Genomic DNA, 27,702 nt, shown 5'->3' with positions numbered 1-27,702 from the left:
TGGCAAGCTCCTGCCTTCTGGGGAGGGGACGGGGAGAGTTGGGGAGCAGGGGGCGTGAGGGGGAAAGGAGCGTGGGGGGAAGGCGGTGCGTGTCTCGGCCAGGCTCTTTGTTTGCATTGGGGGCGGGGAGAGGGGGGGCGGAAAGGTGGATCGGAGCACGGGTTCTAAGAGTGGGGCAGATTCCTTCCTGAGTATGTCACCGTGTGGCACCCGCGCAGCACACAGATGCACACTCGCGCACACGCAACACACAGGCACTCGCACCGAGAGGCGGCCGGCCGGCGGCAGGCAGCGCTGTTCCCGGCGCTCCGGGCTGCAGCACCTCCGTCTGCCCGCAGCGCCACCCGGGTGCGTCCGGAGGGGGGAATGGAGAGGCTGGTGGCACTCGCGGGGCGACAATCCCACGAAGAAGGAAGGAAAGTGGTGCAAATTCTGAGCCCCCCACCCCCACCCCAGCGGCCCGGCACCCCCCCCCCCCGCCCCTTTCTCGCCCGGGGTCGCAGAGGTCACGGGCAGATTAGGCTCCCGGAGGGAGGCCGGGAGCCGCCGGAGGGCGGCGCGCACGCGAGCGGGCGAGGGAAACCAAGGGAAGGGAAGCAGGCGGACTCGGCGGGCGGGCTTACCCTTAGAAGCATCTTTCTCCTCTTTGGGCTTGGTCACCTTTCCACTCATAGATCCCAGCTTGCTTGACAGGGTTCGGCCAGGAGACGGAAGTCCTCGCCGAGCGGGCCGGACTTGGGAGAGTGCTTAGGGCGGCAAGTCGCGACCGCGAGCTCCCCTCGGTGTGGCTCCGGGCGGAATCCGCTGTTCCCCAGCGCTGCCACCGCCGCCGCTGCCTACGAGAGAGTGGGGAGGAAAGGAGAGGGGTGAAGGAGGAGCCGCCGCCGCCGCCGCCGCCACCGCGAGCCCGAGCGGCCGGCCGCGGGAGGAGCCGCGCGCCTGGCTCCAGAAGTGCAGAGACAAAGCGGCGCGGCGCTCCCCCCGCGCCCCGCGCCCGCCGCTCCTGCCCGCCCGCCCGCCCGCCCGCGGAGAGCCGCGCTCGCCACCCCCGGAGCCGTCGAGACGTGCGGCCGGGACTCCCCGGCTCGGCCGCCGCGGGCCTCCCTGGGCTCCGCGCCGGCCGCTCGCCGGGCCAGCGCGGGCCTCCCGGGGAGTTGCCTGGGGGTGGGCTACCCGCGCGCCGGCGGGCCGCTTCCCCCGCCTCTCCCCGTACGCTGCGGGCCGCCAACTCCATCAAAATAAAACCCCGAGGAAGGTTAAAAAAAAAAAAAAAAACCACACACATCAAAACAAAGACGAAAATATTCACTTAAAAATAACGAGGCTCCCCGAAAGGGAAATGTTTGAACATGTGATGAGCAACGTGTGAGCCTGTTACACCGCAGAGCCGCGCAGCTCCTCGCCCGCGGACAATCGAGAAGGGAGGGTCGTCGCCTTTTTGTTGAACCAACGTTCCAGGTTCCTATGATTTTGCCAAAAGGGGGTCCCGAGTTGCTGGCGGGCAGAGGAGCGGGACGCGACGGCCCTTACCTGCTCTCTCTCTCCCTACACCCACACCCCCTTTGGAGCTCGCCCGCTCCCTCGCTCGCGCTCTGCTTCCAAAGAACTCTCGGGTCCCGGAGAGCCGCGAATCGGCGCGGCGGCGCCTTCTATATAGACCACTGGGTACGGACTCGCGGGGGGCGGGGGCCGGCGAGGGCGGGGCCGGCACGAAGCCGCCTGCGGGCTGTAGTAAAAGGAGAGCTCGGCAGGGGCGCGCCGACGTCAGCCGCGGGGTGGCCAAAGCCCCGCCAGGCCGGCGAGCGTGTCGGCCGGGCGGCCCCCGGCCCCTTCGGGGCGGGCAAGACCCGCGGGCGCCGCCAGGGCGGACTCGCACTGTCGGCCGCCGAGATCGAAGCCCGGGGCTCCCGTCTCCCCCTACCCCGGCCCCCGTTCCCCTCCACCCTCTAATCCGGGCGCCCGCCTTCCCCGCAGCGCTGCTGGGGCCCGCGCTGCTCACCACCTACACTTTGGGGACTCCGCTGTTGGCAAGTGCCTGCACCCAGCGATGGAATCTCAGGCCGGGAGTCGGCGACTCCTCGCCTCCGGCCAGTTGCCCAAGTTGAACCAGCCGGACTCTCCGTGAGGAGGGCGCGCTGGGATCTGGGTGTCAGTAGGACAGAGAGTGAAACTGACAGCGGCCGCGGCCGCCTCCCACCCCCACTCCCCGCACACAGGCCCCTCCTCCTAGGGCTGGTCGCTCTGGTTGGCAACCTAGGCGCAGAGTGCCCACCACGCAGAATGGCCAGCCCCAGACAAACCGAGCGAGGTGGGACTGGGGCCGGGTGCTGGAGAGGGATTAGCGGATCGGCCTGTCGCCTGGAGCACGCTGGTGACCAAAGAGGGACGGTCCATGAAGATCTGAACTAAAGGGAAACAGCTCAGAAATTGCACAAGAGAGGGGCGATGGGGAAGACGAGAGAGCCAGGGATAGGGAAGGGGGACAGGGTAGCCCTGGGACATCCTGGGAAACCCTTTGCGCGCGATGGCCCGGTTCGCGGCACGTGGATACCCGGAAGGGCGTGGGACCGGGGTGGCCGCTGGCAGGACTTGGTCCTGAAAGCGGTCCATTAATCAGACCATAGGCTCCAGCCTGGCGGCAGAGACGCGGCAGCGACTACCATACAGAAAATCCGTTTCCCCTCGTCCCACCCAACTCCACCCGCTCCTTAATTCAGTTTCGTTAATGGCATTAAACCAGGCGAAGAAATTATACAGATGGATTAGTCTTACTGAATCCCAGGCGGTAACTCAATTACGAGAGCCTGCTGTGTCTTTCAAGACCAGGAGAGTGGGTTGCCCCTGCCTCCAGCCCCGGGTCTAAAGGTCGGCAAGCCTCTAAATTCAATTTGCAGCCTCTGTCCTTGGTCTGGAAGGAACTCCAGGCCTATTTTTCTTGTAAATAATATCTAATAATCTGGAAGTTGATGACACAATGTGATTATCCAACCCAAGTTTAGATCATTAATATCAGTACTCTGGGAAAGAAGGAATTTCTCTTCAACTGACCGGAATTCAAAAGGGATGGAAACCTGGGTGAATTTAGAAGAAAGATGAAGGAGAGAGGGGTTGAATCCTCAGTTTACACCCAATAATAGTCAGTTACTGTGGATTTAGTACCTACCCTGTGCCAGGCAGTGGGCTAAATGCTTTACATCATTATCTTATTTCATCTTCACAAAAAACCTGGGAAGTGGTATTTCCATTTTACAAATGAGGAAACTGAGGCTCAGAGAGGTTAAGTAACTTGCCCAGAGGTCACACCTCCTAGTGGTGGAGCCTGGATAAAAAATCTAGGAGAGCAAATAGGAAACTAGGTGGGTCTGTCTTTTCTGTGCTCTTCTATTAGACAACATGGTCTCTCAACACTCCTATCAGCATCTTAAAAGGTGGGGGAAAGCAAATTTTCACTGAAATCTGCCAAGCATGAAACCCCTCAGTCTTTTCAAACTCCCTTAACTCAGCATGTTCAACACACACACACACACACACACACACACACACATTCCTCTCTTGTGTACATGTAACATTTGCTTTGTCTACATAACTCCAGTAAGCAACAAGACCCTCTTTGGGGGAAAGGGTCAGTCTCTGTCCTGGGGGTTATTAAGCATGGTGTGCATCCTGAGTATCTAAGCTTTCCTGACACACTAAACTTTCCAGAGAGTTCTCTGCACAGAGAAGACTCCCCCATCCTACCAGCCCTATTACCAGTGGCACTCTGGCACAGGTAACTTCTAGCTGGAAGCCAGATATCACCCCATTCCTTGAAGGACAATAATAGTTAACATATGACTAAACCTAGGTGTGGAGAAGGAAATGGCAACCCACTCCAGTATTCTTGCCTAGAGAATCCCATGGACAGAAGAGCCTGGTGGGCTGCTGTCCATAGGGTCACACAGAGTCTAACACAACTAAAGCGACTTAGCATGCATGCATGCATTGGGGAAGGAAATGGCAACCCACTCCAGAGTTCTTGCCTGGAGAGTCCCAGGGACAGAGGAGCCTGATGGGCTGCCGTCTATGGGGTCGTACAGAGTCGGACACGACTGAAGCGACTTAGTAGTAGTAATAAACCTAGATGAGTTTACATGATTGTGGTGAGTTGAAGAGACATCTGCTTGGGAGCATGAGTGGAGTCTGCCTGTCCATGCAAACAGACCAAAAAAAGTGTGTTTCTTCACCCCAAACCACTCTGCAAAAGAAATAATCAGAAGATAAAGAAACTAGACATTTCATGCAAGAACAATACAGCGATGTGTGTTCATTTGGGGGCAAATCAATGACATCATAAAGATATTCATGCCAGAGACCAAGGATAATGAATATTTAAGGACCAGGACAAGTTATCTCCTCTAAACAAAGCTTCTGAAGATTCTGCTAGGGAGGTCACGGCAGCCTCTTCTGTGAAAGGCATGGAGGCTTTCCCTTTTTCCAAGCCCCGTGAGATGTTTAATATGAACAAAATGGTAGTGGCTCAGAAAAATCCATGCTGCTGTGTCCAGCCCCCAAGCTCCTTGGTAATTTGGGATGATCTGCTGCAGGAAGATCTGACATCCACGTGAGGGCATTCAGTTGTTGTTCAGTCACTCAGTCGTGTCCAACTCTTTGCGACCCCATGGACTGAAACGCACCAGGCTTTCCTGTCCTTCACCATCTCCCAGAGTTTGCTCAAATTCATGTCCATTGAGTTGGTGATGCCATCAGAGGGTGATGGCATTGAGTTGGTGATAACATTCAGAGGGTGGTCTTTTCCCCATGATTAAACAGACACAGTGTTGAAGCATCTCAATGAAACCTGGGCTTAGTTTGTAGCACTTCTCTGCCCCTCCCAGATCCTTCTGCCCTGTCCTCCTGGGGTGAAAGTTCTTTCACTTTCACTCTAGCAGTTGGTGCTATCTGATCCCTTCATTTCTCCTGACTTGTCACCACAGTAAAATGGTCCCTTCTGTTCTCTGCCCCTCCTATGAGAGAGGACTCTATACATTTAATACAACATGGGTCACAGGGGTTGCCCTGTAGAGTCAAGTACTTCAGCCCTTGAAATAAAGTAATATTCCAAAACAAAAGCCTACATGACCACGCCCCTCAAGAGGGCCAGGTTGTCTTCTGGAGGGTGGGACTGAGCGTGAGTCTCTGATAGGAAAGTGGAAAAGTGACTGAGCATCTCATCCTTTTGGCCCTATCACCTCCCTGGTGCCTGTTTCACGCCAGTTCCCAAATGCCTCAAGACACCAGCCTCTGGATTCCAGGTTTGCTCGTCCTCCAGCAGCTCTGAGCAATGCTTCTGGGCAAGATGCCACACGGTTCCACTGTCTGTGCGGAAGGGTAAGCTTAGGGTGAGTGGGGCCATGGGGGACAGACACACTTAGGGCTTTTTCCTGACAGGTTTGGACTAGCTGAGTAGAGAGCCATTATCATCAGAAACCACCAAATTAGATGCTTCAGTGACTAGACTGCTTCTCACTGGACCAAATGTGTTTTTCATTTGTGAAAACACTTCACAGCAGAAAGCCGGTTCAGAAGGAGGCAGCCTGGCAAAAGCTATCCTTCCAGCTAGAATACTTGAGATAAAGAAAGGCCCACTGGACCAAGATCTGAGAGGTGGAATTCCCTTTAATTTTTAAGTTCACATCTCAGGAATTTTGTTTGAGACACAAATGATAGAGCTCTGAAAGGATTCATTTCTGATGCAAACCCTACAGTGTTTGTCCATGTCATAACTTAAGGTTGCTTTCAAGCAGGATCATAGGTAAGTTGGTGGATTTCTGTAACATAGGAGTTGGGTAAAATATAGTAAGAATCTATTGTATAGCACAGGGAACTCTAATCAGTACTCTGTAATGGCTTATATGGGAACAGAATCTTTAAAAAGAGTGGATATAGGTGTATGTATAACTGATTCACTTTGCTGCACGCATGAAACTAACACAACATTGTAAATCAACTATGCTAAGTGCTAAGTCACTTCAGTCATGTTTGACTCTTTGCAACCCCATGGACTGTAGCCCACAAGGTTCCTCTGTCCATGGGATTCCCCAGGCAAGAATACTGGAGTGGGTTGCCATTTCCTCCTCCAAAGGATCTTCCCAACCCAGAGATCAAAGCTACATCTCCTGCATTGGCAGGCAGATTCTTTACCACTGAACCACCATGGAAGCCTCCAATAATTTTTTTTTTTTTTTTAAAGAGCTGGGTAAATAACCTCCAAGGGTTTCCCATGTGGTGCTAGTGGTAAAGAATCTTCCTGCCAATGCAGGAGACATGAGACACAGGTTGGACCCCTAGGTTGGGAAGATCCCCTGGAGGAGGGCATGGCAATCCACTACAGTATTCTTGCCTGGAGAAACCCATGGACAGAGGAACCTGGTGGGCTACAGTCCACAGCGTCGCAAAGAATCAGACACGACTGAAGCACCTTAACACAACACAGCACAAAATAGCCTCCAAAGATGGTGACTGTGGCATGGCCATTGTGAAGTGGACACCATGAGTACTCTCCTTGATTCTAGGGGGCTTAAAACTGCTTCAGTGGTGAAAGCGATGCTGTATTCATTTTAGGCCAGCTCCTGCCTGGCTCTCTTAGGATGTTTGCTCTCAGAAAAATCAGTCACCCAGCATAATGTCAGCTTACCCTCAGACTACCACAGTGGAAAGGTGACATCTAGGCTTTTCAGCTTACAGTGCTAGCTGAGCTCCCAGACGACAGCTAGTGTTGGCTGCCCATCGAGCAACCAAGCCATCTTGAATGTCCAGCCCAGTCAAACCACCAAATAACTGCAGCTCCTGGTGATATCTGATGACAACCTTGTGAAAGACCCCTAAGTGCTGAACTATTCAGTGGCACCCTTCTCAGACTCCTGACCCATAATTTTATGACCAAAGTTAAATGAATCTTTTTAGCTGCTACATTTGAGGGTACTAAGCTCTGCAGAAATAATAACTGGAATATTAGTGGCAGTTTCTCCTAATGTTAAATCCAGGCTGGACCTGTGACTTGTTTTTACCAACAGAACGTGGCCAAAGTGATGCTGTGTCAGTTCCTGGCCAAACTTTAGGAGACTTGGCAGCTCTACTTTCTTTCTGGGGGAAGCCAACCACCACATAAGAAGGCAGATGCTTTGACACCCGTGTGGCGAGGAAGCCCAAATAGCCTATGCAGAGAGACCCCATGAAGAAGAATCGAGGAATCCAGCTGATGGTGGGGACGGGGCTCCAGACACATGAGCCCAGTCAAGTCATCCAGTCAGCACTCAGTCATTCAGCTGCGAGGCTCCAGAATTCATGGAGCAGAAAAGAGTTATCTTTGCAGCACCTGGTCCAAATTTCTGACCTACAGAACTGTGAGTAGAATTGAGAGTACGGAAAAGCTACAAGACAGAGAGATGTCAATGATTTATCCAAAAACAGTTTAACACTAAGACCTTTCCAATCTATACCGAGTATGCATGATCTTCTGCCTCCATTGAACTTGAACATTTAGAACATTGTACTGCGATGTTGGAATGCCTGTCAGGAATGAACATCTTAAAATGTTCTGTCACTTTCTTCTCCAGTGAAGGAGGAAACAATGAGGGAGAAGTTGTTCACGGATTTCACTCTTGCTCTCATACGAGGAACATCACTGGGCAGCATCAGGTCCCCAGCCCGAATCCCTATCAGTCCACAGCCTTCAGAATCTCCCAAGTCAAGAGGAATGGGTCATCAAAGGTGGCCTTTTTCCCACAGCATGCTCCTGTCATTTTCTCCATCTGAATCAGAGGACCTAGCCATCATCTCTCCCAGTAAATAACACACAAGGGACTTTGACCAAGGTCAGCTTCCAGAAGACTGTCAAATCTTGCTCTTGCCTCCATTCTACTGGTTACATGGCAATATTAACAGAAAACATGTCAGGCAGAAAAAAAAAGATATTTTTTACAAAATTCTTGGATATGGTAGTAAGTTGTTAGCACAAAACTACTACTTATTCCCATTTGCCCATATCTTGAATCCTCAAGTAAACTGTAAAGTCCTAGATAACAGGGACTGGGTTAAACTCTCCTAACTGCCCCCATGGCCACTCCATGGTTTACATGGTACCTGGCACATCCAAGGCACAGTAAATAGCTTCATCATTGTATCACCAGTGATTTTATTGACTGGGTTTCCAGCTCTGTACTAAATATTTATCCAGATTTTATACTCACAGCAATCCTCTGAATTAGTGACTATGATTATCTCCATTTTCAAGAGGAGAAAACAAGTTTGGAGAGGTGAAACAACTGACCCAAGATTGCAGGAAAAAGGTATGCCCAGAATTGAGACTCAAGTAGGACTTTCTGTCTCCAAAGGACCAACTCTTTCTACTCTGTGACACTCCATATTTTATAAATGTTACAAAATCATTGGTAGCTCTAAAAGGTCTCTTTATTCAAAAATAAAGCCAAGGGACTTCCCTGGTGGTCCAGTGGCTAAGACTTCTCATTCCCGATTCAGATGGTTTGGGTTCGATCCCCGTTCAGGCAACTAGACCCCACGTCCCCAACTAAGCGTTCACATGCCACAACTAAAGATCCCTCGTGCTGCAGCTAAGACCTAGTACAGCCAAATACATAAATAAATAAAAATAAATGTTGGAATTTTTAAATAAATACAAGCATTAGAGCAAGAATAGAGATCTCAAGGCAGATTGGGCTTTCATGAATTTCCTGTTAATACCTGACCACCCACGTGGTTGACAGGGAAGTGTGTCCACGGGAGGGATTCCCCTTCCGGGAAGGGCTTCCTAGCCAGCTGTGAGGGGGTGGGTCAGGGGGCAGGCTCAGAGGTCACTTCCTTCAGGGTCTCCCTCTGCTGCACAGCCCTGACCCTCACCGGAAGTCCTGTCCTTCCGGGGGGGGGGGTGGGGGGGCACATTTGAGTGGCGAGGCCTGGCCGTCTGGGCTCAACGCAGGTTCTCTGGCAGATGGTCTCTCAAGCCACAGCTCCCCACCTGGTGGCTGAGGCTTTGAGGCACCTGCATCAAGATTAACTTCTCCCTCTGCCTGATCCCACCTCTTCCCTCTTCCTTTAACACTTGTTGAGCCCTAGTGAGCATTTTCTGGCACAAACCCTATCTGCCTTCAGAGATCACAGCCTGTGACTCCTCTCTCCTTTTCTCTCCAACACTGTCTGATTGCCCAGGCTTTTGGTGAAGAGAGATCCTGAGAATCTTTCTCTTCTTCTGGTGGTTTAAGTGACCATCACTGTGTGGCTAGTGCCTTTTGCCTCCAGCTTCCATTCTCTTGGAAAGTTTCTTACAACCCTCTTTAGAACGCCAGAGTTTGGGGCTTGGGTTTATACATACCCACAGAGTCCTGATACCCTGCTGGTACTGTCTAGAACAGTTACATTTTAGGGGTAGAGGGATAATTTGCAGATGGTTCAGAAATACCAAGCTGAGTTTCTAATGATGAGACAGTTGTACCTGCACTCTCCTTCCGTGAAACTGTACCCAGTTGGTGTGATTTTTTACCTGCCACAGGATGGACTTGCACCTGGCACATAGCTGGGGTGTGCTGGTACCTATTACCCTGTGGGTATAACTACCTGCCAGTCTGCGGCTATATTCTCTAAGGGATGCACTGGACTCAGTTTCCCAGTCCTGCAATTCTTTTTTTTTTTTTAATGAATGTGTGCATTCAATGCCTTTGGGCTTTCCAGGTGGCACTAGTGGTAAAGAGCCCACCAAGGCAGGAGACTTAGAAGATGCGGGTTCTATCCCTGGGTCAGGAAGATCCCTTGGAGGAGGCATGGCAACCCACTCCAGTAGTCTTGCCTGGACAATCTCAGTCACAGAAGAGCCTGGCAGGCTACGGTCCATAGGGTCGCAAACTTAGCATGCACGCACGTACATATCTTTATATGTAGGAGATTTTGTTTGTTTTTTATTACTTATTTATTTATCATTGGCCACACCATGTGGCATGTGGGATCTTAGCTCCCTGACCAGACTAAGGATCAATCCCACATTCCCTGCACTGGAAACTTGCTGTCTTAACCATTGGACCACCAGGGAAGTCCTACCCATGAAATACTTTATTCTTCTCCATTCCACTTCTGCCAATGCAGCCTCCAGTGCTATTTTCCTTCCCATGTTCTCACCCTCCTCTCCTACTCCCAGGGTCTAGCCTGACTGCTCCCTATTACTTTCTTCTCCATATTCATTCCACTCTATTACATAAAGTCTACCTTCTGTGTACCTTACCCAGACTGAAAAGTCAAGATTTACTGTGTCTGCTTCTGGAGAGAGCCTCTCAGATCAACGACAGGAGATCTGCCTCCCTGCCACTCAGCCAGCAAAAGAGGAGCCCTTTTGTGGTCCCTACTTACTACGGAAGGAAAGAAGTAACAGCATCATTTGTCTTCTCTGTAGGCAAGCACTAGAAGCATTGTCAAGGCAGCAAGACTAATGACCAAAAAAAGGAGCGGTAATTAATAAATGGTGCTTTACATAAGCTGTCATTTCATACTTGTAACTGTCTTAAAAGTTAGAGATTGTCACCCTTCATTTAGAAATAATGAAAAGGGCTGAGAAAGAGTAATTTACCTGCCCTGGTAGTAGATAGCAGTAGAGGGATTTGAACACAGGTCTTTCTGTTGCAAAAGCCTAGGCACTTTGCACTGACAAATGCTGACATAGTTGAAAGGCTCACATACCAGTCTTGCCCTGGTTAGCATGGGCCACAGAATTCTGGAAGAATTCATGACCGGTAAGTGCATGATCTGTGGCTTTGGCGTTACTGGAGAGGATGTCTCTGAGAGACAGATCAAAGCATGCAGTCAAGAGGGCTACGGCACCGGGGCCAAAGGCAGAGGAGTCTCTGGAGAGGCCAGTTCTCCACAACCACAGTTCTACCCTGCTCCTCTTTGTTCTTCCTGCTGGAATCTGAGTTCAATTGTCTGTTGTCAGCTCAGCGACCACTGTCACTCCTGACCAAGGCCAGGAACTAGATCACCCAGAAGCCACTTCACTGTGTGGTTCCAGGTTAGAGTTTGACACTGAGAGAAACAGACTTAGAAGGTGGGAATGAAGCAAAAGTCACTGTACTCGGGACGCTGTGACATTCAGTGTGACTTCACACATCTCTCTCTCTGAGCTTCCACTTCCGGGTCACCTTTTGCAGTGAGACCTGGTAACTTCTCAGGATTCCAGTGAGTTCTGGCTTCCTCACCCCCTCCAATGCTTCATGAAAGTGAAAGTCGCTTGCTCAGTCGTGTCTGACTCTTTGCAATCCCCTGGACTATACACTCCATGGAATTCTCCAGGCCAGAATACTGGAGTGGGTAGCCTTTCCCTTCTCCAGGGGATCTTCCCAACCCAGGGATTGAACCCAGGTCTCCCACATTGCAGGCAGATTCTTTACCAGCTGAGCCACCACAGAAGCCCAAGAAAACTGGAGTGGGTAGCCAGCGGATCTTCCTGACCCAGGAATCCAACCAGGGTCTCATGTATTGCAGGCGAGCTGCAGTTATTAGAGACATTTGATCCTCTGGCATGAACATTCTGGACCTTCACTCTCCTAGCTACTCCCACTTTTTTATAAATATGTGTATATAAATAGATAGATAGATCCCTTCTTACTGTGACATTTCAGTTCTATTTTCACAATTGCCCCCAAAGTGATATAGGTTCCACTCCGAGCCTCATAGCCAGCCCTGTGTTATTAAAGAGCAACTCTCTGGGACTCAGTCTAACTAAGGTCCAATCATACAAAAGTCTTTCTTCTTTTTCTTTAGAAACCACAGAAGATCCTGAGAATATAGTGACCTAAGCATGAGTTGTTTCCATCCTTAACTCCAGGCTGCCTGGCTCTCTTTAACCAAAAAGCTACCAAATATGAGTGAAGCCCTAGGCATTGTGGGAATCTCAGCAAACTCCTCTGATTGCTGAGCAAAGCTGGATGCAGCCCCAGGAAAGCCCAGTGCAAGGAGACAAGGAAACAGTATCAGACCTATATTCCTGGTCTCCTAGGCCTCCTAGGACTTCCCTAGTAGCTCAGCTGGTAAGGAATCCTACTGCAATGCAGGAGACTGCGGTTTGATTCCTAGGTCGGGAAGATCCACTGGAGAAGGGATAGGCTACTCACTTCAGTATTCTTGGGCTTCCCTGGTGGCTCAGCTGGTAAAGAATCCGCCTGCAGTGTGGGAGACCTGGGTTCGATCGCTGGGTTGGGAAGATCCCCTGGAGAAGGGAACAGCTACCCACTCCAGTATTCTGGCCTGGAGAATTCTATGGACTGTATAGTCCATGAGGTTGCAAAGAATCAGACACGACTGAGCGACTTTCACTTTCACACCTAGGCCTCCTAGAGACCAAAAAGGAATGAAGTAAGAAGCAGAAGGGGACTCTGCAAGGAGACCTGGGAAGAGAGCAGCTTTCTTCAGGTACTTAGTTTCTCACCACTTAAGGACCTCCTAGCCTCTGTGGGACTCTCAGAGACTCCTTCCACCATGAGCTGACTGCTATGGGTGAACAACTAAATCCTTTATAACCATGCCCGTTTATCCAGCACCCAGTGGCAAGTTGATGAAGCAATGCATGTCTAAAGAAGTAAACTGATTGGGGGATAGACAGATGCCAACTTGAACAACCACAACAGCTGTAACAACAAAAGAACTCATACAGAGATTCAAGTGTAACCAAAAAGAGACTTTCTGGAACTACAAAATGCAATTCCCCAACTACAGTTCAGGGATGAATTGAAGGAGAGGATGATCACTGCTGAGACCCAATTGTCACCTGGAAGAGAAAGTGAAAGAAGAATCACGGATCACGAAGTCGAAAATACCAAGACACAGAATCATGAAGGAAAACATGAGAGTTGTAGATCTTGATGAATAGTCTTCTAGAAGAAGAGGGAAGACACAGAGGAAAGGCAGTAATATTTTTAAAAGATAATAGAAAGATTTTTCTGAGCATAACAGCTATAAAATTTACATAATGTAAAAGATGCAAAGAATAACTGTTTTGGAAATTAAGAAATACACTCCTAGAACACCACTGGATAAAAAGTGAAATTACAAACTATCTAGAAAGCAATTTAAAAGAACACTTTATTCTAAAATCTACTTGGCACAGTAAATACCTTATTCAGAAAAATAATTATCTTCTTCAATCTCAGTATTAACGATCAAAGATGCAAACATAAAGGAATTTAGTATTCATCTCAAGATATGTGGGGAAGAACCAGAAATTAAACAAATAAACAAAAACTAGGAAAAGTCTTTTTAGCAGCAAAAAAAGTGGAATTAATGAGATAACCAAAACTTGTTCTTTGAAAAGACATGCAAAACAGGTAATCTTCTTCCAAGCCTCATTAAGGAAAAAGGGAGAATAAATATTGACAACACTGGAATTGGAAAAGTATACATAAAAGATTTAAATAATTATAAATGACACTACATTAAACTCTATAGCAGCAAATTTGAAAATTTAGGAAAAAAGCATGATTCTTCAGAAGTCAAAATTAACCCAACAAGAAGTGCTGAATAGGTCAATTATCAAAAAGGAGATGGAAAAAGTGAATAAATATCTACCACTGAAAAAGTCATCATAACAGAGTGGTTCATTTGTTTCAATTCAACTTAAAAAAAAAAAAGTAATGTTAATATGATTGGAATTACTCCAGGCCATAAAATAGAAGGAAAGCTCTTTAATTCTTTTTCCCTCAGGTTTATTGAAATATAATTGACAAATAGCACTGTGTATAAGTGCTCTTTCTCTCTAAGTTCTCTGTCTGTGTATATGTGTGTGAGAGAGAGTGAGAGATCACATAGTATTTGTCTTTCTCTATTGTTGTTCGTTGTTGTTCAGTTACTAAGTTGTGTCTTACTCTTTGCGACCCCGTGGACTGCAGCACACCAGTCCTACACTATCTCCCAGAGCTTACTCAAACTCATGTCCATTGAGTCGGTGATGCCATCCAACCATCTCATCCTCTGTCATTCCCTTCTCCTCTCGCTTTCAATCTTCTCCAGCATCAGAGTCTTTTCCAATGAGTTAGTTCTTCCTATCAGGTGGCCAAAGTATTGGAGCTTCAGCTTCCTCATCAGTCCTTTCAATGAATAGTCAGGGTTGATTTCCTTTAGGATTGACTGGTTTGATCTCTTTGCTCAAGGGACTTTTAAGAATCTTCCAAGCACCACAATTCAAAAGTATCAGTTCTTCAGCACTCAGCCTTCTTTAAGGTCCAGCTCTCATATCTGTACATGACTACTGGAAAAACCATAGCTTTAACTATACAGACTTTTGTTGGTAAAGTGATGTCTCTGCTTTTCAATACTCTAAGTTTGTCATAACTTTTCTTCCAACGAGCAATCAACTTTTAATTTTGTGGCCACAGTCACCATCCACAGTGATTTTGGAGCCCAAGAAAATAAACTCTGCCACTGTTTCCACTTTATCCCCATATATTTGCCATGAAGTGATGGGACCGGATGCCATATCTTTCTCTACCTAACTTATTTCACTTAGCATAATGCCATCAAGGTTCTTCCATCTTGTCACAAATGGCAGAATTTCCTTCTTTTTATGGCCAAATTATATTCCATTGTGTGTGTGTATATATATATATACCACATCTTCTTTATCCCTTCATCCATTAGTGAACACGTGAGTTATTTCCATGTCCTGCTTATTGTGAATAATGCTGGAATGAACATGGGAATGCAGATATCACTTCAAGATAGTAATTTCATCTCCTTCAGATATATACCCAGAAGTCAAATTGCTAGATCATATGGCAGTTTCTTTTTAATTTTTTTGAGGAACTTCCATACTGTTTTCTATAGTGGCTGTACCAATTTATATTCCTATAACAATGCACCAGAGTTCCCTTTTCTCTATATCCTTACCAGCATTAGTTATCTATTGTTTTTTTGATGGTAGTCAATCACACAGATGTGAAGTGACATATCATTTTGGTTTTGATTTGGATTTCTCTGATGATTAGTGACTTCGAGCACCTCCTCTTATACCTGTTGCCCACTTGTACGTCTTCTGTGAAAAAAAAGTCCATTCAGGTGTTTTGCATATTTTTTAATTGGATTGTTTGGGTGTTTTTTACTATTGAGCTGTATGAGTTCTTTATAGATTTTGCATATTAATCCCTTATCAGATATATGATTTGGAAATACTTCCTCCCATTGCAGAGATTGTCTTTTCACTTTGCTGATTATTTCTTTTGCTATGCAGAAGCTTTTTGGTTTAATATGATTCCACTGGTTAATTTTTGCATTTGTTGCCTATGCTTTTGGTGTCATACCCAAAAAATCATTGCAATAACCAAGGTCTAGGAGATTTCTTGAATTTTACAGTTTCAAGTCTTACAATTAAGTCCTTAAACCATTGTGAGTTAACATTTGTGAGTGGTGTAAATAGAGGTCCAATTTCATTCTTTTGCATATGGGTATCTAGTTTTCCCAAAACTGTTTATTGAAGAGAGACTATCCATTCTCCATTGAATATTCTGGTGTCCTTGGTGGCCTCTCAAGTCTGTTTCCTTGATCATGCCAATGCCATACTGTTTTGAGCATTATAGATTTGTAATATAGTTTGAAATCAACAAGAGCGAGGCCTCCAGCTCTCTTCTAGCTCAAGATTTCTCTGCCTATTTATGGTCTTTTGTGGTGCCATATGAATTTCAGGATTTTTTAAAAATTTCTGTTATAAGTGTCATTGAAATTTTGATAGAGGGTGCAATGAATGGCTTTGTGTAGTAGGGACATTTTAGTAATATTAACTCCTCTGATTCATTAGTGTAGAATATCATTGTATTTATTTTTATCTTTTTGAGTTTTTTTCATCAATGTCTTTTAGCTTTGTAAATAGATTTTTTGTTAAATTTATTACTAAGTATTTTATTATTTTTGATGCATGGCAATGGAAACCAGATTGGAGGTATACATGTGCATAAATGCTGGGCCTAGCTACAGGTGAGCTTAGTGGTGCAGGTTAGTGGTAGGAGAAAGGGCCAGATCCAGGCCCACAACCAGTTGCACGGGCCCTGGCTATCAGCATACACTTCCATGGCTGTAGGATGTCAACATGCATGCACACATGGCAGTGAAGGCTGGGGATGGGTGTCAGGCCAGCAGTGTGCAAGGTCTAGCCCTGAGAACACACACAGTGCCATGGGTCAGCTGTGGGGGCGGGGGAGTCTAGATTTGTGCCTTGTGCTCCTGCAGCCACTGGTTTCTTCAGTGGAGAAAGCTGCTGGGGTCATCTAAGAGTGGGTTAATGGGAATCCCCTTAATTCTTTTCTGGGAAGCCAATTTAATTAAATACCCAAATACAACACTTGCAAATATAATCCAACAATCTACAGAGGGCCATAATTCTTCACCCCTTCTTGTGTCCAAGATTTTTTTCATGTGATTTTGGAGTTTCTGCCATCAACATGGTATATGTTTCCCCGCCCCTTAACTTTGTTGTTGTTCAGTCACTCAGTCATGTCCAACCCTTCGTGACCCCATGGACTGGAGCCCACCAGGCTCCTCTGTCCATGGTATTTCGCAGGCAAGAATGCTGGAGTGAGTTGCCATTTCCTTCTCCAGGGGATCTTCCTGACCCAGGGATCAATCCTGCGTTTCCTGCATTAGCAAGTGGATTCTTTACCACCGAGCCACCAGGGAAGCCTAGTGGCTTTGAGGGAATAAAATGAGGTCGAAGGGTACCAGTCCCCAGCCTACACGTCAAGAGGCCTTATGCACTTCTGCCTCCCTGCTTGTGCTTCTGCAGTCACTTTGAAACAGCCTGGGCTGCCTGCTTGCCCCAGGAGGAGGATAAGAGTCACCCAGGGCAAAGCTGCTCCAGCCACCACTCCCTGAAGCAAAGCAGCCACATCAGACCAACAGACCTGCAAGCGACAAGCAGAGCCACTTGGCTGAGCCCAGACTAGACCCCAACTAACCTGAAGAAACCATGAACAGGAAGAAATAATTGTTGTTTTTGAAGCCACTGAGATTTGGGCTGGTTTGTTTCACAGAAATTACTGATATACAGTATTACATTTGGAAATGCAAAGGAGGTTCAGTATCAGCAAATCTATCAACATAATTTACTACATTAGTAAATTTAAAAAGAAAACTAGTTGACTAATGGTATCAAGAAAAGCTTCAAAGTCAACTGATAAAATTCAGCTGCACTCCTAATACATTTCTAAGTGAAACAGGATTAGAAGGAAGTTTCTTAAAATAATACAGATTGTTTACCAAAAATGGATGCCAAATATTATCTCAAATGGCAAAACACTGACCTCTTCAAATAAAAATCAGAAGTAGACAAGAATGCTTCTTATCCTCATTACTATTCAACATTGCCTTGGGGATTCTAGCTTATAAAAAAGACCAAAAAAAGAGAGGAAGAACTAGCAAATATCAGAAAAGACATCTATTTCTTTGTCTGCTAGTGGTATATTTGTACAGCTACCCAAACAAAACACTCTAATAAAATCTGTGAGACTTATTTAGAGAATTTGGTATGGTAAAGAATACAAGGTTACTATACAAAACAGACAGCATTTCTCTATTCAAGCAATCAACACCAAGATATGAAAATGGGAAAAATTATATTTGTAATAATGAAAAAACCTATATAACAAGAAAAACATCAGGCCAGTAGGAAGAAAATTACAATAGCTGACTGAAGGACATAAAACAAAATCTGGAAAAAGGGAATGAATTAAAGAATTATAAGATTTTATATCATAAAATGTCAATTTTCACAAAACCAATGTTCTTTTTAAAATTCCAATTTAGATTCCCAGCATGATTTTTCCAGGAAAAGAGAGGGAATTTATTTTTGCAGATGGTCCTCCATTTATGATGCTTTGACTTATGAGTTATTGGTCATACAATGGTGCAAAAGTAATATATATTCACTGGAAATCATAATTCAAATTTTGAATTTTGATCTTTTCCCGGGCTAGAACTATATGATCCCATACTCTCTAGTGATGCTGGGCACCAGCCCCCACTGCAGCTCCCAGTCAGTCAGATTATCACAAGTGTGAATAATCCATATGCTTACAGCCATTCTGTACCCATACAACCATTCTGTTGTTCACTTTCCCTACAGTATTCAATAAATTACATGAGATATCAAAATTGTGTGCATGCTCAGTCGCTCAGTCGACTCTTTGCAGCCCCCTAGACTGTAGCCCACCAGGTTCCTCTATCTCCCAGGCAAGGATACTGGAGTGGGTTGCCATTTCCTACTCCGGGGGATCTTCCAGACCCAGGGATCAAATCCCCGTCTCCTGTATCTCCTGCATTGGCAGGCAGATTATTTACCATTGAGCCACCTGGGAAGCCCTGTGATATTCCACAATTTATTATAAAATAGGTTTTGTGTTAGAGGATTTTGTCCAACTATAAGCTAATGTAAGTATTCTGAACATGTTTAAGGTAGACTGGGTTATGATACTCTGTAGGGTTAGGTGTATTAAATGCATTTTCAACAGGGTATTTTCAACTTACAATGGATTTATCCAGATATAACCCCATCATGCAGCTCCTCACCCATGGACAATCAAGAGGGGAGGGTCGCCTCTCTCTTTTTGTTGAATCAACCTTCCAGGTTCCTTCCTTTTTTTTGAAAGTCGCTCAGTCATGTCTGACTCTTTTTGACCCCATGGACTATACAGTTCATGGAATTCTCCAGGCCAGAATATTGGAGTGGGTAGCCTTTTCCTTCTCCGGGTGATCTTCCCAACCCAGGGCTTGAGCTCAGGTCTCCTGCATTGCAGGCAGATTCTTTACTAGCTGAGTCACAAGGGAATTTTGCCCACAAAGGTCCATCTAGTCAAAGCTATGGTTTTTCCAGTAGTCATGTATGGGTGTGAGAGTGGGACCATAAAGAAAGCTGAGCACTGAAGAATTGATGCTTTTGAACTGTGGTTTTGGAGAAGACTCTTGAGAGTCCCTTGGACTGCCAGGAGATCAAACCAGTCAATCCTAAAGGAGATCAGTCTTGAATATTCACTGGAAGGACTGATGCTGAAGCTGAAGCTACAGTATTTTGGCCACCTGGTGCGAAGAACTGACTCATTGGAAAAGGTCCTGATGCTGGGAAAGATTGAAGGCAGGAAGTGAAGGGTCAACAGAGGATGAGGATGAGATGGTTAAATGACATCACCAAATCGATGGACATGAGTTTGAGCAAGCTCCGGGAGTTGGTGATGGACAGGGAAGCCTGGCATGCTACAGTCCATGGGGTCACAAAGAGTCTGACAGGACTGAGCAACTGAACTGAACTGAACCCCATCATAGAGTTTCCCAGGTGGCGCTAGTGGTAAATAACCTGCCTGCAAATGCAGGTAGATGTAAGAAACATAAGTTCAATCCTTGGGTCGGGAAGATCCCCTGGTAGGAAATGGCAACCCATTCCAGCACTCTTGCCTGGAGAATCTCATGGACAGAAGACCTGGCAGGTTGCAGTCCATAGGCTTGCACAGTCGGACATGACTGAAACAGCTTAGCAACCCCATCATAAGTTGAGGAAGATGTGTATACATAACCTTAATATTTATATGGAAAAATAAAAATCTTAGAATAGCCATGAAAAATAAGAATAATGAGAGAAAAATATTTTAACCAGATATCAGATATACCCTAATGTCACCATAATGAAGTCAAAACATGGTAGTGGCATGGGAATAATAGGCAATTAGAACAGAGGAATCAAGTAGAAAATAAAGAATTAAGTCCCATACATAGGCATTTAATACATGGCAAAAGTATTATTTCATTTTAGTGGAAAAAAAGATGGATTGTTAACAATAGAGATGGAACTAGCTATTAATTTGGAAGAATAAACCATTAGATTTTGGGACTTCCCTGGTGGTCCAGTGGCTATGACTCCATGCTCCCAATGCAGGGGACCTGGGTTCAATCCCTGGTTGGGGAACTAGATCCCACATGCCACAACTAAAAAAAAAAAAAAAAGGTCCCACAAGCTGCAACTAAGACCTGGCACAGCCAAATCAATAAAACTAAATATTTGAAAATAAAAATTGGACTTCTATTTTATACCAAAAATCAATAGTTTCTAGGTAAGGACATATTTAAATATAAAAACAGTAAAAGTCTTGCAGGAAAATCTAGGAAAATATATGTGCAACCTAGGAGTAGGAAAACTCTCTTAACCAATCCTTAAAACTCAGAAGTTATAAAATAAATTTAACTATATATATTTTTTCAAAATTTTGGCACAAGGTCCAGTAAGTAAAATCAATAAAACAAGAAACTGGACACAAAGCTGCACACAGGTAATAGATGAGGGGCTTATAGCAATAACATAGGAGGAGCTTTCAGAAGCTGACAAGGAGAAACAACCCATTCAAAAAACAAGCAAAAGATATGAAGAGCCACTAAGAAGCAAATCCAAATGGCCAACAACTTTTTCAAAAGATACTCAGACTCATGAGTAGCCATAGAAACTCAAGTTAAAATAACAATGAGATGATCTTTTTCACACAACTGTTAAAACTTAAAAACTGCAGAAAGATCAACCATTGATGGGATTGCCCGAAATGGTGTATACCCATACCTTACTGATGGAATTGTGTACTTGTTATATGCTTTTTAGAAAGCAACATGGTGACCTTTAATGAAATTTAAAACAGTATATATGCACTTTTTAACCTAGCTATTCCATTCCTGGGAATCTGTCTCAGAGTAAGAAAAAAAAAGTGCAGGTTAAGGGTCTGGTTTGAGATCAAATCAGTCAATCCTAAATGAAATCAATGCTGAATGTTCATTGGAAGGACTGATGCTAAAGCTGAAGCTTCCATACTTTGGCCACCTGATGTGAAGAGCCGACTCATAAGAAAAACCCTGATGCTGGGAAAGATTGAAAGCAGGAGGTGAAGGGGATGACAGAGGATGAGATGTTTGGATGGCATCACTGACTCAATGGACATGAGTTTGAGTAAGCTCTGAGAGATGGTGAAGGACAGGGAAGCCTGGTGTGCTGCAGTACATGGGGTCGCAAAGAGTCAGACACAACTGAGTGACTGAACAACAAAGCAAAAGGGTATATATAGGAAGGTTGCAATGTGCTTTCTTGTGACCAAAAAAGAAAAAAAAAAAAAATGGAAGCGAAGTGAATGTCCACCAAAAGTCGAATGAATAGAAAAATTGTTCTCCATCACAAAATTCTGTGCAACCATCAAAAAGAATGAAGTCCAGCAACCGCAGCTGACTTGTAGGTTTTGTTAAATGAGAATAATAGTAATAATGCTAATCAGCACTCATATATATCTTTTTAAAGTGCTTTATGTATTTTAACTCCATCAATACTCATAATAACCCTAAGAGCTAAGTACTATTATTATCCTCATTTTCCAGATGAGGAAACTGAAGACCAGAGAACCTAAAGTCACACAGCTAGTAAATGGCAAGAAGAATAAGATGCAGGAATGTTTAAGTAACATGACATAACTTTTGTAAAATAATCTATAACAAAAATGTGTTTATGTGTACATATGCATGTTTTATATAATTATATGAGAATAGAAATATAGAAGGATACTTACGAGGCTAGTAATGTGCGTTATGTATTTTTACATAATTATACACTATTTTTACACAATTACATATTAATATGTGTTTAGGTAAACTCCAAATAATTAAAGAACCACAGCATTTCAATAATGAATGATTCTAGAGGAACCACAGTTGCTACACCAGGTGAAGGACAGAGGAGAAGTGTACCCCCAGTGAAGTCCCTGCAGATCTCTGTCACCCAGTGTCTCCTGCCCCTCCTCTGCTCGTCCCTCCCTTATGGCAGAACTACTGTATTTAGAAATGCCAGGTGCTTTTCCATGCTACCTAAGCCAAGAGACTTCCTGGAATCCAGTCATCATTGTGCTCTGAGATTTTCCAACCCCAGAAGTCTTCTCAGATCCCCTTCTGGTGCATACATCTCAGATTTTGGGCATAGAGACAGAAAGGATCTGCCTCACACTCACATTTCTGAGGGAAAATAAAGCTTTATCCTTGGGACGATTTCTTGCCTTGCTTCATCTACTGCAGAGTGATTTAAAATTGACAATGTCCACTGACTCTGTACACTCAGACTCAAGGTGTTCACATGGACAAACAGACACAGATCCTTTTTCCCAAGGAGCCTGGGTTCTCGAGGAAAGATATACCTTTATATTAGGCACTCAGTGAACGTCTGTTGAGCGAGAGAAATGATGATTTACGGGAATGATTCAAATAAAAGGTAAAGAGGGAAGTATTAAATTACAATCTATAAACAAAATGCTTTAGGATTTGAAGTGGAGAAGCATGAAAGCTTTGAGAAACGGTTTTATAAAGGGATGACATTTGAGCTAGAGGTAATGTCTCTGAAAGCGTGCCAGCATCAGACTCTCTGAGGCTCCTGAGCACTCCAGGCCTGCTGAATCAGAATCTCAGAAGTGAGTTTTAGGACTTGGTATTTTAAAGACACCCTCGGAGTCCTTCTTACGCACAGTGAAGCCTAGGCCATGGGCAGATCTGGGTGTGCAGAGATGTAAGGAAGGATGCAGCAGTCAAAAGCATTAGTTAAGTGCCCAGGCATGGAAGTAAAATGAAGAGTGGCCAATTCAATTTGACTGGGGGTGGATGTGAAGAGTAAAAACAAGGAATCAGATTGGAAAGGTGGGTTAGGGCTAGAACATGGAGGGCCTGGGGAATGCCAAATGAAGTATGAACTTTTTCCTGAAGGCAACAGAAAATCATTAAGAGATGTGGGACAAAGAAACAAAAGCAGGGCAACCTTGACTTTCACAGAACCTCCAAAATCTGACCATGCATCAGAACAATCAGGATGACTTGTTAAAAAGTCCAGGTTCTGGGACTCTACTCCCAGACCTTTTGAATCTGAATTTCCAGGGATGCAGCCCAGAAACTATATTTTTAAACAATCTTTCCAGGTGATTCCTAGTCAGCCAACCTGGCATTGGTTCATGAAATAGAGTATGAGAAGCATTGCTTTACTGACAAATGCATTCCTGAAAAGTTGTTTACGGTGATTTTCTTAGCGGAGTCATTTGTTCAAAGTACTAGAGAAGTGTGCTATTTAGAGGCAAGATCCAGCAAATCGCCTTCTGTATAGAGTGTTTCAATAAAATGAATACCCAGTTTGAATGCAAAACCCCTGATGACTTTCGATGAAATGTGACAACACATTTGGGTGGTAAGACCAGCATCTGGCATTAATGATGCCATATGGTTACACAAATTCAACATGGGGAAAATACTTCAAAATATTCTAGTTTTATCTGGCTTTGAAGCAACATGAATAAACCTTAAAGTATTATTGGAAAGGAGAAAGTACTAGTAAGATGTCATGTCAATAGAACCGTGACTTCAAAATGGAAATATCCACCATGGACTCATGTTGAGGTCACAGGAAAAGCTGAGGCAACAATCTAGGTACAGACTAGGTGGTCACTCAACCTAATTCATGCCCCTCTAAGGATCAGATGAGATGACTTCCAAGATGTTTCCTCCAGGTTTAAGGGGGTTTTTTGGCCATGCCATGTGACTTGTGGAATCCTAGTTCCCTGACCAAGAATTAAACCTGGGCCCTTGGCAGTAAGACCACAGAGTCCTAACCTCTGGACAGCCAGGGAATTCCCTAGGTTTAAGATTTCAAATTTATGATATTTAGACACTCATCTACCCCAAAGATGGGTAAAAGGAAAAAAAAAAGTAGGGATATAATGTTCAAGTGTCCGTCCATAATCCACTCTTCTACAAAATGCACACAGATGATGATTCTGAGTCAAAAGATTTGTCTCCGCCAGCCATGTAATATTTTAAGACTGTAGTTTTCATTTAAAGTAAGCATATCTGTTACTAAAATGTCTCTTCGTTTTCATGAAAACACCTTGGTTTTGCAAGCTGGAATGTTGGCATAGTACTTTGCATAGCAAATGCTCAAAAGTTAACCTTAAGCAAAAAACTGTTAGTGCTTAACCTTCCAACCGCCAAGGCAACTTCTTTTTCTCTCAGAGGTCTCCTAACCTCACCCTCAGAATTTTTCAGCTCCCCTCAATTCCTACTCCTTCCCCAAGGCCTGTAGCTATAAACAAGCTGGAAATCAGAGATGTGTCCTGACCGGGGTTTTGCAGGGAGGAAAGGGAATCCAAGCAAGTCTTTTGTGCACCTGGGGTGGATTCCCTCTGTCACAGGGCCTGCCTGAGCCACAGGAATCCCCGCTCTAGGCAGCTCTGCGTCACTATCTGTCACTGTACCAGCAGAAAAGACAAACACAGATAACCAGTGCCCTGGGCCAAGTTCAAATTCTCAGCATTAGTAACAGGACAGAAAGCCCAAGGCAACTTTAGAAAAAAAGCAACTCTAAACTGAGAAGTCAAGAAAGGGTTAAATCTAACATTTGAGCTACTTTCTTGCCGGCTAATATTTTTGGGCAAGAGGGGACAAAGAAAGGAAAGAATTGCCAACCATTCCCATGGTTGGGAGCATAGACTCAGACTTTTATTCCTAAGGTACGTCCTGCCCTGACATTTGCCTCCCTGGCCCAGGCGGAGGAAAACTGGGCTGAGGTTGCCCAAGAGGATCACAATTCCAGTAGCATTTCCCCCAAAGACTTTGGTTTCACCTACCTTATAAGTGGAGATGCGATGGGCTCAGTGGTGAGGAAGAAGCTGGATCCCACCATGGACCAAACTCTTAAAGGGACCTGTTGTTATGAGTGCCAACGGTCACGCGCTCCCACGGGGGAGGAAGCTTCTTGATCATATCATCACCATGCAGGTCTGAGATTTCCAAGAGTCTGCATCTGAACCAAAGCACCCCCAGCTCCCTAAGCCCCTCGTGGGTTCAAGGGCTCCGGGCAGAACAGGCAAATCATCCAAAGTGATGGCAGGGGTCAGAGGACCCCATGCGGTGCATAGCAGACTGTTGTGAGGAGTGGTAAGTCACAGGGTCTATACTGCAGCTATTTTTAGTGAAACCAAATTCCTTCCCCAAGTTCTCTAGCTTCCAACTTGTTCTAAGTGTAGGAGACCAGCTGTGGTCAGATCATCTTACTGGACCAAGGTTCTGTCAAGGCGAAGGAAACAAACCTGGGAGGTGGAGCCAAGAGCTGGCGACTGTGGGCGCTCTGGCTCCTTCTTGCCGTCTCAGGCATCTCCGGAGGGAGTGGGCATTCCCCTTCAACCTGGCAGAAACCTGAGAGGTAGATGACATCAGAGGGAAAAATTGAGAAGTTGGCAGCCCTTCCTCTCTCCCCCGATTCCTACAAACACTCTCTCTCTCACATACGCACACATATAAACATGCACATACACACATACTTGCATTCTCAAATGCATGGCAGGTCTTGCAGGCCAAACTCGAATCTTGGTCTGGACTTGTTAGAAGGGTCTAGAAAAGAATGCCATCATCCAGGAGCCAGGCCAGGGGTGAAAGTATGAGGGCTGGTGTCTAGTCACTTGGCAGCTGTCATTCATTGTTCTCAGAGGGAGTTCTAACGGGGAAGATTTATTTTGGATCCAAACCTTAGCCGAGGTGTTAATTCAGAAAAAGACAGATCCTGAGTGTGCTAACTGCATTTCCCAGATCCATCTAGGTGAGCGTTTTACAAACTGTGGGCCATGGCCCATTATACAGTAGTAAAAGCTATTTACCAGGTTGTGATAAGTATTTAAGAATGAAAAGAAATAAAATAAACAGAGTAGAATAGGAATTTAGACTAGAATATCATAGAACACATTCCACATAGTAAAGGGGAATATTGTTCTGTGAAACTTGCTTCTTCTATGGATATGTGTACTCAGTCACTCCATAAAATGTATTTCTTACTGCTGGTCATCATAAAATTTGTTTGAAGAACAGTGAGCTACATGATTTGGTAGAAAAGAGCATCAAGAAAAGCCCTTGGGCAACCCCCAATTTCATAAATATTACTATTAATACTACTATAACCACTATTTTGTGGGGGAGTCATTATGTGTCAGGCACCATTCTTCTTTATGTTCATCATCTTATCTACCCTACCACAACCTTCTGAGGTAAATTTATCCGATTCTCCAGAAACAGCAGCAAAGCTTAGTATCAAGCTCAAACAGCAAGTTAATGGAAGAGTCAGGGTATAAACCTTGGTCTACCTATGTCCGAAATTTGTGTTTTTAACCACTTTAGACCACTCCCTTCAATTGGTCAATACATGGTTAAATTCACTGTGTGTGTGCTAATTTGCTTCAGTTGTGTCCAACTCTTTGCGACCCTATGGACCGTAGCCCGCCAGGGTCTTCTCTCCATGGGATTCTCCAGGCAAGAATACTGGAGTGGGTTGCCATTCCCTTCTTCAGGGGATCATCCCTACCCAGGGATCAAACCCAGGTCTCATGTCTCCTGCATTGGCAAGCAGGTTCTTTACCACTATCACCACCATATGTGTTTAACCTGGGTTAAACACATATGAAAAGCTTAGATGTGCTGGTGGCTTAAATAAAATAAGATGAAAATATTTAGAAAAATAATTTCACATTCCCAAAAGCTTCTGGTAAACTCTTATTGGAAAAGAGGGCTTCATTTTGAATTATAATTCATTGCCTATTAGACTCAGAACCCCTCACCTCACACCCAGCTTCCAGACATCTGAAAAATCAGCTGGAGCAATATGACTTCCAGGCACTAGATTTTCACAGTCTTACCCCTCTAGTTGCTTCCACTCTATTCCACACAGAAATCTTGTAGCAGGCCGCATTTGGTGTTCCTCTTTTTATAGTTTGAGCTAAATCAGTTCAACCACTTCTGAGTTGATGAGGAAAAAAAAAAAACAAAACATACTTCTTCCACTTCCAAAATAAGCTCCTCTTTTGGGCACACAGAAAGCTCAGAAAAGGCTGAAACTTAAAACTTCCCACTTCACATATGGGTACTTTTAGGCCCTCACTACTTTTAAATTTACTTTTAAAATTCCTAGTGATTTGCTCATTTTGCAGGCTCCGATGTTCTGTTGTCATTTTTGTAATTCCCACAGCCCACACCCTACGCACAGATTCCTTGTGTTATAGACCAGAGGTATTGGCCTCCACAAGTGCCAGTAAAAGGGGTGGGGCTAAATAGGGGCGGAAGTACCAAATATAGCCTAGTGCAGGTTAAGTGAAAAACGCCCCAAAGGGCAAGCCTTCCTTTTGTTTCCTGGCTGTTTGCAGGGGCCCAAACAATACCACCTGGCTGCTGGCTTCAGAAGGGAATTCTCTCCCAACCAAGGGAGCCTGAAACTTGACCTCACTGGCTAGTCACTTCTCTGTAATAGTTTTTGGCAACTCATCAGAGCTTCTCGGATCTTTCTGTTTGAAATGAAAACTAATTGACTAATAAACACGTGTACAATTTCCAGGCAAGAAGCTCTCCATTGTCACCAGTGACCTGATCAGACCCTGGGGCCACAGGCACTGGCAGGCGTCCAGCCCAAACCTCAGCTTGGCACCATGGGGGCCTGGCCCTTTCCTGGCGGGACTTCACTCTCAGGGGCCGACATGTACCCCCACCTGTAGCGACATCCTTCCGACACTCTTCAAAACAGGAACAGTTGTCTCAGTGCTGTCATTCTCCTGGCTATTCTATTTTTGCCGGTATGGAATAGGATATTGCAGGCCTGCCCCAGCCAGA

At 45.2% G+C, this 27,702-nt stretch overlaps 1 protein-coding gene across 1 annotated transcript in view; it reads right to left on the bottom strand.

Moving 5' to 3' along the window:
• FGF13 (fibroblast growth factor 13) overlaps positions 1-24,968 on the bottom strand; it is a 536,870-nt gene extending 511,902 nt beyond the window's left edge. The window contains exons 1-2 of the mRNA XM_065916384.1: positions 24,684-24,968; positions 624-836 (exon numbers count right to left, since the gene is read on the bottom strand). Of these exons, the coding sequence (XP_065772456.1) occupies positions 624-672 (49 nt within the window). The 5' untranslated portion in view covers positions 673-836; positions 24,684-24,968. The remainder of the gene's footprint in view (positions 1-623; positions 837-24,683) is intronic.
• Positions 24,969-27,702: the final 2,734 nt, after the last annotated feature.

Source organism: Muntiacus reevesi, chromosome X (genome assembly GCF_963930625.1).
Source record: "Muntiacus reevesi chromosome X, mMunRee1.1, whole genome shotgun sequence".
NCBI lineage: Eukaryota > Metazoa > Chordata > Mammalia > Artiodactyla > Cervidae > Muntiacus > Muntiacus reevesi.
This window is presented reverse-complemented; position numbering and strand designations above follow the sequence as displayed.